The 12,623-nt window shown below is 31.7% G+C and overlaps 1 protein-coding gene across 1 annotated transcript; it reads left to right on the top strand.

Annotated features, from left to right (window-relative positions):
• The first annotated feature begins 871 nt into the window (after window positions 1–871).
• LOC123895144 (F-box/kelch-repeat protein At3g06240-like) lies at window positions 872–2,699 on the top strand. The gene has a single exon (XM_045945367.1). It carries the CDS (start codon window positions 1,232–1,234, stop codon window positions 2,369–2,371), a length of 1,140 nt encoding a protein of 379 aa, XP_045801323.1. The 5' UTR covers window positions 872–1,231; the 3' UTR covers window positions 2,372–2,699.
• The last annotated feature ends 9,924 nt before the right edge of the window (window positions 2,700–12,623 follow it).

Raw genomic sequence — 12,623 nt, 5'->3', positions numbered from 1 at the left:
TAGTTGGGGTCCGAACCCGAATTCCTATTTAGAATATCCTATTCTTGATTTGTTTTCTAGACCGAGAAATAAAGAGGAAAGCCTTAACCTATAGAGTAGGGGTGGAAATGACCCGAGCCAACTCGCAAATAGTTCGAAGCTCGATTCGATAATTGTCTCAATATTGAACTCGATTCATGACCCAAAAGAGCTAAACTTGAGTTAAAAAATAAGTTTGATTTGTTCAAAAAAAAAAAAAAAGTTCGATAAATAAATGAGTTGAACATAAACCATATATACTTCAACTCGTTTGGATTATGAACCAGTTTGGTTACATATATTATAGGAAATTAAAATAGAAAAAGTGGATACAGCACCGCATAAAAAAATGTTGATGAAATTTAGTATACAAGCTTACAAACCAACAACTAAAATGAGTCCCACTTCGGAAGTTTAGTGTACACCAAGGATAGATATCATCTATAAAATAGTAAGTGAAGCATAGATATATATATATATATATATATATATATATATATATATATGAAAATGCTAACCGCTGTCCCCGGGCACTAATTAAGGTAATTAAAGATAATAATATTATCTTGAAACTTGTCAAGTCAACATCATAACGAGAATCAAATAAATTTAATGTGCTATAAGAAATTTATAGTGCTGCATTTATTACCCATTTAAGTGGTTTTAGAGCTATGGGTTATGCTAATCAGTGCCCTCGGGCACTAGTTAAGGATATCAAAAGGAGTAATTTTTGCATTGAAAAGAGCATTTTTTATACTTATAAAAAGTAGATTACACAATTTCCAATATATTCATACCTTATTTAGCTCCTTAACTAGTGCCTCGGGGGCACTAGTTAGCATTTTCCTTAAGCTTTACCATTTAAGTTTAACTCAGTCTCTAGCTATTCTATTTTTATTTTATTTTTTTTTTCTTTTGGTTCATTTGATTTGAGTTATCGAGCTTAACCGAGTTGCTCGTGAGCTTGAAGCGAGTCGAATTCGAGCTAAAAAAAAGTTCATAACAAACTCGAGTTTTGAGATTGATCTAATTTTAACGAGTCGAGCAGAGTTGAAGGTAAGTTCGACTCATTTCCACCCCTAACCTAGAGGATGCCGGTAGCAAATTAAAACAAAATCGGAAAAGGGTGAATCTGGAAAATCATCATGTAACTTCTTCAATCTTGGCCAATTCTTCTTAACGGGTCTTTTCGATTTCATTTCACTGTAAGAAGATGGCGAAGAAGAAGAAGAAGAGCGTGCATCTACCTCATGAAGTGATAACGGAAATCTTATTGCGGTTACCGGCGAAGACGCTAGTCAGATGTAGGTGCGTATGCAAATCATGGCGTTCTCTCATCTCTCATGATTCCCATTTTGCAATTTCACATTTTCAATTTACCACCACGCATAAACTTTTCTTTATATATTATGATGTTCCTAAAACACTATCCATAGATTTTAATGCATCGCTTTATGATGATACTGCATTTTCTTCTTCACTACGCCTTCGTTTTTTGCCTCCCCGAGGATCTCGTCTTCAAATTGGAGGTTCTTGTAGAGGCTTTCTGTTTTTGCATTGTCACAGAAGCATCTACCTATGGAATCCATCTACTGGTATCCACAGAAAAATACCTATTGCCTCCAATCATAATACTTCCAAGTTGTTGCTTTGTGGTTTCGCATATGACACGATAGCTGATGATTACTTAGTTGTTTTGGGGTCCTATAAATACATTGTTACCTTAGATCCGGTATATAGTCCGGTTAACTTGGAGATTTTTTCATTGAGAGCTAATAAGTGGAAACAAATCGAGGTTGCTGCTTATTTGCCTTATAGGAAAACTGCTAACTCTGTTGAAGGTCCCATAGTTGGGTTGTTTTTGAATGGTTCTATTCATTGGTTGGTCTGTAATTATGAGACTGGTGAGAATTTTATTACTTCCTTTGATTTAAAGGAAATGAGAATGTCAGAGATAGCTTTGCCAGATGATTTTTGTATGGAGTTGGAGTTGTACTATTCATTATCTTCTATAGATTATGATTTGTTTGAATTTTGCGGACATATCAGTGCATGGAAAGTGGAGATGCAGACGATTGAGATATGGGTGATGCAAGAATACAAAGTGCATTCATCTTGGACTAAGACTGTTCATTTTTCTTATGATCCAGCTCCGAGTTTTAACCCAATATACTTTACAAATTGTGGTGATATAGTAGGAACAGTTGGTGATGGTGGATTAGTGAAGTTTAATGACAAAGGAGTAATGCTAGAGTATCGCTCCTATGGTGACTGTTTCTTTGAAAGATCCCAAATGGTGGTGTATACAGAGTCTCTGCTTTCATTCCCGGGTGGTACTACTGACCAACCTTAAGAAGTTGACTAGTGATAACAAAAAAGAAGAATGTGATTGTGGAATACAGAATAATGAACATAGTTGAGAGTGTAGTTTGCAAATCCTCCGACTTCCCAAGGTTCGCGAATTGTAAGGCCTTCTCAGCAGCTCAAATACCAATTCACAAATTGTTAATCTATGTCGTTTCTCTCTTGCAGCTCCTTAGTGAACATTAATTTCATTTAGTCATTCCTAGTAGGTAGTTTAATCTATGTTTAAACTTGAACAATTGATTTTAATTTGTTTTGGATGATTGTGTTTGATTTGTTTTTTGTTTCATTTTGCTTTAATGCATAATCTTTCTTTATGTTATCTTTGTTGATATTGCGCTAGATGGTTGAATGCTTATTGTGTTCTATTACGACTTTGTTATGTAACTTATGTTGCTTACACAATGAGTATCCATAAATGATTGATACCTTAGATGAAAGGTTAGGTATTTATAAGACCTTTACCATTTCTCATCACTCCTCACATCTTCAGGAGCAAAAGTGGTTGTGTCAAGTCCTCTAATTTTTGTGCTAGGATTTTTTATTCAAGACTTTATTCTTTTGGGGTCAGTAGAAAAGAGAGGGTTAGTTGGTTAAGTGGATGATGAATATTGGAAGGAAGGAGTGGACTGGTGGTGGTTCTAAGGAAAGTGGTGTTTATGGGTTGGGAGTGATTTTGTTGGAACTTTTAAGTCATTTTATCTTTTACTTTTTTTGAATTTATGTGTACCTAACATGTATTATTTATGGTTGTGTCTAACCAAGTATTTTTCCATCTATATATACTATGAAGCCCCGATACTCCAAAAATGGTGAAGTATCGTGTCTGATACGTGTCTGATATTGATACTTGTCTGATACGTACCGATACTCATATACGGAAAAGTATCGGGTAATTAATATTAATTTTAACAAAAAATTACCGATACGTGTCGGATACTTCTCTGATACGCGTATCAGAGAAATATCGGACAATTAATGTTCTTTGGTGATAGAAATGGAGGAGAAGAGACTGATACAATCTGTGTTTCTTCTTAAATAGTGAATGTTATAGTATGATGTTCTTTATAGATGAATCTTTTTAAAAAATGTTGTGGTACCGATGATGTTTTGTTTTGAGATAGTACATGTTCTTTTTGAGTAGTACTTACTTAATTTAAGATATGTAATTATCACTTGTTTGTTCAGTTTGAGTAATTTGAATGCTAATTTATTATAATATATATGTTGATCAATTTTATACTTTGTGTTTTGTCTAAGGCTTTTTCTAATATGAACAAGTGGTTCATGTGGTGCATCATGCATAAGTTTCGAATAACATTATAACGAATACGAATTTTATAAAATCAACCGTTGAAAGATTATATCATATAGATCATCCATATAAATTTTTTAAAAAATTGAAAATCAATTGATATGTTATTGAGATCCATCAAAATTAACGGTTTATGGGTTTTATTAAATACTGTGGCAGTGTTGTTGCCTCATCCCCATAACTAGTTTACGCCCCTGTGGGTTCTGATTTTATTTCTATTTTCAAAAAGTGTTTATTCATATAAGTGCTTATTTAAATAAGTGTTTATCCTTTTGAAATGATTAATTGACTTATTTCAAATTTATTTGAACAAGTTTTGTTTATTTAATTTAATGTTTTTCTCTTAAGCTTGTTTATCTAAGTACCTTTTTTACTTTTAAGTTCTTTAACTTTAATAAAATGGAATGAAAAAAGGAGGGTCTGATGTATAACTTTCTCTTCTCGGATGGTTCGAGGGCCTGACATATATGGGAATGAATTGGTAGTGAGAATGAATTGAACGCGTACTTGAACCCCAGGGTACGTGGTTCGATTCCCATGGAAGACAAAAACCTCTACTAGAGAGGAGTGGAGAAGATCGTGAGGTGACAGTGTCGGGATCACCTAAGGTGGTGGGGCCTTGGGTCTTGCAAATGAGTGTCTCGGGCACTGATGAACTATTTATAGGTTGGATTGGTTTATCTTTCATTCTTAATGTTTATTTCTCTATTACATCGAGTGTTAAGCTCAATAATGATATAAATTAGATGATATCATACAATGATACAACAGTGTGAATAAACATACACTAAATCCAGGTTCATCAGTCTTGAAACTGAAAGTGTTTTCAGGGCATGGATTTTAAGAATGGAGACTTTGATAGATAACAAAAGCTTGACTAATTATTCACTACAAAGAGAAAAACAGAGTCACTCCTCCATAAAATTTGTGAGGACCTTCTTGACTAGATGCTCTCCGTAGACCACTCTTTCAAACTTCTTGTCACCTTTTGTCCTCGTTTTATATGTATCCAACGGCTCTACTGTGGTATCAAAGTTTGTCTGTCCACGCGGTTATGGAAAATGGTATAACCAACAAAAAATATAAGTAAAAACGAATTACAAGTTTGAACTAACCTCGTAAAAACATACTACGCCGACTCTATATTTTGAAGAGTTGTTTATCACACGATGCCCAGTTGACTCGTACAATCCATTGGAGTATATCTGCAGTTACACATCTTCCACATTGAATTAAATAATCACCAAATCTCAAGTAGTTAGTATTCAAGTGTAATATACCTTAATCGTGTCACCAATGTTGCACACAATTGTCCCAGGAACTGGAGGCGCGGATATCCATTCGCCAGATAGGTTTCTTACCTTCAACAATTTCACAACACAAATGCGGTTGAAGAAAATAAAGGTATAAAACTATAAAGATAAAAAAAATATAGTAAAGAACCTGACATATATAAAACACTCCTAGAAGTGAAATCAAGAAAACCATGCAATAAATAACTGAGTAAGAGTATCTATGAAACAGAAACTGAAAGAACCAATATATTGCAAACCTGGAGTGCATTTATATCATCATCCTGGTTTAACAATATGAATAAACCTGTTAAGAAATATCTAAGATCATTAAAGTTTTTGTCAAAAAAAAAATATCATTAACAAGGAATAAAAATATATTCTAGACTTGTTATAATGCTAAGGTTAAGATGTATGTACCATAATCTGTGTGAGCTCCACTGGATTTGTTTTTGATTGAAAGACATGGAATAGAAAAAGACATTAATAATGTAAGGTCGAACAAAAAGAGAAAAAAGGAAAACATTTGAAAGGTTTTCAGGTCCTGAATTGATTTCATTACCATCCAATGTCATCTACATCGGATAAACCAGGGTAACCGAGTATACGCATAACCCAAAATGGATCACCAGCTCTATCACCTTCAAATTCATATGGTGATCCACCTAATGCTAGAAAAATATCATCTCCATATGAAATTTTCATGCTTTAACAATACATTATGTTTTTTTCTTTTTTTTGACAAATTTTAGAAAACTTTTTTTTTTGACAAATCTTTTTTTTTTTTAGAAAACATTAGTTTGCTAATTGAATTTTTGTTGCTATAAATTTGATACAATTTAAATTTTAACAGCATAAATTTTATGCATAGTAAAAATATATAATTATTTCTTTTTATAAGAAAATATATATTCACTTTACAAGAATAATTTTATCATTTACCGAAGAAAAAAAAAAACTTTAATCAATTCAATATAACATGTATCTTATCATATAAATATTAAGTGTGCACTAAATACATGATATGATAAAATAACGTTATCCTATTTCTTATATCATATGTGCACCAAACACGTGATAGGATGCGTGTTTATCATGTTGATATCCTATCATATCCTTATCCAGCTTCTTATCCTATCATATCTCTATCCTATCATACGCACCAAACGGACACTAAATAATTAACGAGGAAATAAACAAATATAAAGACGAACATAAAAAGCGATCAGAAACATACACCAATCCAAAGCTATGAAATGTTAAAGAACACAAAAAATTGTCAGCTCAGCAAAAGAATCTGTGTTTTTACACAGTAATGTGTACAACACCACTGCCCAATAGGCAATTGCCATAAGAAGGAAGTCAAATACAACAACAGAAATTTGTGATTTGAATCAATCTAATTTCTAATTGTTACAAAATTGTAAATAAATTATATGTGTGGACATGCTAGCTTTGCTTGGCAGAACCATGTCTGCTGCTCGAGACTATATTTCACTAAGGTAAACCCCCCAATGTTCGTTTGAAATTAGTTGTAGTGATCTGTATCTGCAGGTCCCGTCTCGGTATGTTTGAGATAAAGTGGGATTCTAGTACCTGTAGCCATAAGTTGATCCACCATGTCATAAAGATGCTCAAATGTAATTTTATATTGTTTTTTAAAATCTTCCCTGATATAGGGCTGAAGGCTGAACCAGTCTCCCAACAATTTATGAACATGGGAGCGTATAATTCTCCATGGCATATGGTACTTTTCACATAGATTCAAATACTCAATTGACAGATCTGCCTGATCAAATTTCCCATCTACAAAGTCTCCTTCATAGCCAGAAACCCATTCAGCTGTACGAAATCCGGCAAAGAGGGCTGGATTTTCAAGCAGAGTCTCTAGAGAAAGCACCCCTTCTGCACCAGTCGCTTCCAAGTAATCTTTAACATCATCCATGTGCCTTATGTTCCCGTTGGCGAGGACTAGGATTCTGACTGCATCCTTCACTGCCTTGATGGCTTTCCAAGGATTGTGAGATTCCAAGGATGTTATAATGCACAAATCCTTGTAGATCAAAATCGTGATATTCATTTGCACCAAATCCTTGTAGATCAAAATATCATCAATGAACACCACCACAAATCTATCCAAGAATGAATGAAAAATCTGATTCATGTACTCCATGAAAACTCTAGGTGCATTGGTCACACCAAAAGGCATAACGGAATACTCATAGTGACCATACCTCGTTCGAAAAGCAGTCTTCGGTATATCCTCCGCTTTCACTCTAATCTGATGGTATCCGGATTTCAAGTCAATCTTACTAAACACGCAAGCTCCAACTAATTGATCCATCAAATCAAGTATCCTCGGGAATGGATATTTTTTCTTAATCGACACTTTGTTCAACTGACGGTAGTCGATGCATAACCTCATACTCCCTTCCTTCTTCTTAACCAACAACACAGGTGCTCCCCACGGCGATACACTAGGTCGGATAAATTTCTTCTCCAGCAGTTCCTTTAGTTGCTTCTTTAACTCATTCAACTCTAACGCTGACATTCAATATGGTGCCATAGATATCGGGATAGTACCAGGTACCAAATCGATAGTAAACTCTACTTTTCTTTCTAGAGGCACGTCAGACACTTCCAAAAATACGTCGGGAAATTCACAAACAATCGGCAACTCTTCCATCTTGACTCCACCTTCGAGCTTCAAGGATGTAAACATCGCAAACATCTCCGCATGTTCTTTCAAGGATTCTACTACTTACTTCTCACTCATCAATTGCAAATTCTCCTCCGGTTTATGAAACACGACGATCTTCTCACAACAATTGATATGAACTCGATTAAATATCAACTAGTTCATACCAAAAATTACATCTATGTTACTAAGAGGAATGCACTCTAGGTCCATACCAAAGTGTCTACCAAATACAATTATGGGGCAATCACGACATACAAGTCGAGTAGTTACGGAACCACTAGCAGGAATTTCTATTTCCATACGATCAGACATTTCAGTCACAGGTATACTAAAAGACGCTTCATGCAATCAACAAATATAAAGGAGTGTGTTGCTCCGGTATCAATAATCGTAATTAAAGGAGTGTCATAGTCACATACCTCTAATGAGATTATTCACATGATCTGCTCCTTCTCCATCCAACACAAACACTTTTCTCATAGTCTTCTTAGGCTTCTTGCACGCTGGACTCTTGTGACCTTCTTCCTCACAATTAAAGCAAGTCACATTCACTTGATAAGTCTCGGACCATTGTCCCCACTTTCCACAATTTAAAAAAATAAAATAAAAATCGGTTGAGACCTTGAAGTCTTATGCTTACTATAATGTCTTATAATACTCTTAATTTATCTAAAAATAAAAAACCAAAAATAAAATATGTTTTGATAGCCACGAATTAAATTTGTTGTTATGGGGGAGGTGGTCAAATTATCTGGAGTCATGTACTTAGGAAAGCTACTTTTGAGCTCCAAACTTACTAAGCACAAGCTACTTTTGAGCTCCAACTTCTAGAGGTTTCTAATTGTTGGGAGTTAACTCCTTTTTCTCATCGATTAGTCAATATTAATTTCCACCCAAGAACATTCCACACAAAAAAAAAAAATTAAAACAAAATAGCATATCAGATTTAACATGATCCTTACCATATTTAATAGTACACTCTGTCTTGACCCGACAAATCCAACACAAACTCAGAATATCAGATTTTAAGGGACATACCTTCCAAGTCACTTAACCTCAAATGCAAAAGCAAAAAAAATAAAAAAGTTATGTACTTTACAATAATTAATAGTATAAATTTTGCTCTAAATATACTGCAACCGTGGAAAAATGAGGTGTATTAATTACTTTGAAATGTCAACTATCTAAAAAGAGAGGGGCATGTGAAAAAGAAAGGGAAATGATGGATGTGTCTATTGTGGAGGATACCATCATATATAAGTATGAAATCCTGGTCTTTTATAAGCTTGCTTGCCAAGATTTATCATAACTAACTTCTTTTCTCTTTAATAAAAGGTTGTAAAATGAAAAGGAAGAAAAAGTGACTAAGTTACAAAACAAAATAGCATAATGATATCATTCTTTTATTTAAATTGATAATGATATAAATCTTTATTTAAATTACTTACCATATCTTTTGATATAAATTTGGGCAGTAATAGTAATACAGTGCACTAATGTACCAAAAAAAAAAGTAATACAGTGCACTAGTGAGATAACTGTTGTCCAAATTCACATCATTCCCTTTTAATTCTTCTTAATCACATATTCACTTGAACGTTGGACTGCTAACGTGTTTTGCATGTATCTTTCTCACCGTACCTTAAATCTGTCACCATACCGTAATTTGTCTCAAGTTATCTCATTCTGGTCTCGTCAGAAAACTATTGGACAAATTTATTTGTCCCGTTGGTGGATAAATTTCACCATTATATATCAAATGATAAAAAATAAATATGTACATATTACAACATTATAATTTTCGTGCAGCATAGACTTTGTTAAAACTTGATGTAACACAATGACATAAATAACGAACGTGTGTTCACATTACCACACTTTCAAAAGTAATCTTTTTATATATATATAATTTCTAAATAGTGGTGGAACCACTAATCTAACCTTAATCCACATAAGCCATTTACATCCAATTAAATCACTCAACAATGCCACATTACTTTCTTATATTATATCATTATCATTATTATGTACTCTTCATATACTCACATCAATAACATTTATATAGATGACTTTTCAAGTTTTTTTTTTGTTGTAAATTTTCAAGTTTTTATTGTAAATAATATTCTTCACATTGTCTACTAAAATATATTATACTAAGTTTTTATTGTATAAATTGTAACAATAAGTATTATAAAATGAAAATTATAATAATAATAATAATAATAATAATAATAATAATAATAATAATAATAATAATCTATATATATAATTTCTAAATAGTGGTGGAACCACTAATCTAACCCTAATCCACATAAGCCATTTACATCCAATTAAATCACTCAACAATGCCACATTACTTTCTTATATTATATCATTATCATTATTATGTACTCTTCATATACTCACATCAATAACATTTATATAGATGACTTTTCAAGTTTTTTTTTTGTTGTAAATTTTCAAGTTTTTATTGTAAATAATATTCTTCACATTGTCTACTAAAATTTGATTAAGATTTTAGGTGGACGTTTTTTTTTTACTTTTCAAGTTTTTTTCTATTTTATTTTTTTTTGTAAATAATCACCCACATTATAACATTAAAATCTCAGTCAATTTATTAATTGTCTAACTAATTATTATTTTTTGGCTAAAGAAATTTTCTAATTATTTTAGTCCTATTCTTGGATTTTTTTTTTCTTTTTTTTTTGGTACATACATATTCTTGCATTCTCTTACTTAGTGATTAGTATCAATTTGGTTGATAGTTTACTCTAGATTTCTTTAGTTGTTGGGTTATTGATTTGTTGTAATATACTAATGTAATTTCAAATACATGGTGCATAGAGAAGTTTTTCGAAATGTATAAACACATATTTACATCAATATATTATATTTAGATTATTATTATTATTATTATTATTATAATTTTGATAATAATTATTATTTCAACTTATACAAATAATTTTTCCGCATTATAATGTAAAATAACACATAAAACCTGTGCATCGCACGGGTAAGATTATATAAATCCTAGATAGTTGTGGAATTGCCTATCAAAACCCTAATCCACAAACCAATGAAAACCTTTCATTTAGCCACATCATCCACTTACATCCATTTAATGTGGGGTACTAATTGTTATTATTATTATTATTATTTTGGGTTATTATTCATTTTAAATTTTTTTGTTCATTTTATTATTTTGTGTATTTTATTGTCTTTTTTTTCAAAAAAGTTAATGTTTTTGCTAATAATCTTTTGCCCAATCTTTATAAATATAAGGAGTTGGTCGATTGTCAGGACTACTTTCTAATGTTAGTAAAAAAAAATAGATAAAATAAATTTTACTAATGGTTGTTATGCCCCGTATGATTTTTATCATATTCGATATTTGAGTATGAGTTAAGTTGATTTATCTTTGCTCCAATAAATTTCAAATTAATATAAATGTCAAATTCGATAATACAGTAGTTTTTTTGTAAGAGATAATGAAGTAGTTTATCCAACTCAGAATCCTCCAATGAGATTTATACAAATATAAAAGTAGTAGTTTATCCTCAAATTAATATAAATGTCAAATTCGATAATATAGTAGTTAGTTTTTTGGTAAGAGATAATGAAGTAGTTTATCCAACTCAGAGTCCTTCAAAGAGATTTATAATATAAATAAAAACTTATGTTTTAACATCGATTGTTTTTCATGGTCAATTATATGTTGTCATTTCCATAGTTATTTTGAAGAATGAGTTAAAAATATTGCTAATCAATGTTAATGAAGAAGATATCAAAGTAACTTCAAATGTGATGTATAAATAAGTTTTTAAATGTATAAACATCTATATATATAATTCCTAGATAGTTGTGCAACCACTAATCTAACCACAGTGTATGAGTATGACCACAAACCGTTTTCATAGTGACATGCATGACAATTTATGGATTACCAACTTATTTTGGTAGATGCAATAGGATCCATTGTAATCTTTTCGAAATGTATAAACACATCTTTAATATCTATCTTATATTTACATCACTTTTATTATTATTATTATTATTATTATTTTGTTGTTGTTGATGTTATTATTATAATTTTCATAATACTTATTGTTTCAATTTATACGAATGATTTTTCAACATTATAATATAAAATATCGCATAACACCCGTGCATCGCACGGGTGTGGGACTAGTTCCCTTTTAATTCTTCTTAATCACATATTCACTTGAACGTTGGACTGCTAACGTGTTTTGCATGTATCTTTCTCACCGTACCTTAAATCTGTCACCATACCGTAATTTGTCTCAAGTTATCTCATTCTGGTCTCGTCAGAAAACTATTGGACAAATTTATTTGTCCCGTTGGTGGATAAATTTCACCATTATATATCAAATGATAAAAAATAAATATGTACATATTACAACATTATAATTTTCGTGCAGCATAGACTTTGTTAAAACTTGATGTAACACAATGACATAAATAACGAACGTGTGTTCACATTACCACACTTTCAAAAGTAATCTTTTTATATATTAAACTTTCGGTTTTAAAAGAAAATGGTTCAGTAATCTGGAGTTCAACTTTTAAAATAAAGTTAGGGGAAATGGGTTGCAGTTAATAATTGATAGAGACTTTAGAAAGGGATAAATTAGACTCAAATCTAGGTACCGTTTGGCCTAGTTTTTTTCCTCTTATTTTGAGCTTATGCAAACATCTTATTCAATTTTTATGTATTATTATAAGTTTTTCAAGGTAGTTTATGATAAAATAGCTTATAAAAATACAATTTTCACTAGTATGAACTTATAAAATAACATAAAACCTAATTTATATTGCATAAACTCAAAAGAAGAGGAAAAAAAGTTAGGTCAAATGGTACGCAAGTAGTAGTGAGTATTCTTACCGATGACAATGAGTGTGGCACGATTCATCC

Source organism: Trifolium pratense, linkage group LG7, assembly GCF_020283565.1.
Source record: "Trifolium pratense cultivar HEN17-A07 linkage group LG7, ARS_RC_1.1, whole genome shotgun sequence".
Classification (NCBI taxonomy): domain Eukaryota; kingdom Viridiplantae; phylum Streptophyta; class Magnoliopsida; order Fabales; family Fabaceae; genus Trifolium; species Trifolium pratense.
The sequence above is the reverse complement of the archived record's forward strand: the minus strand, read 5'-3'. Positions and strand labels throughout refer to the sequence as shown.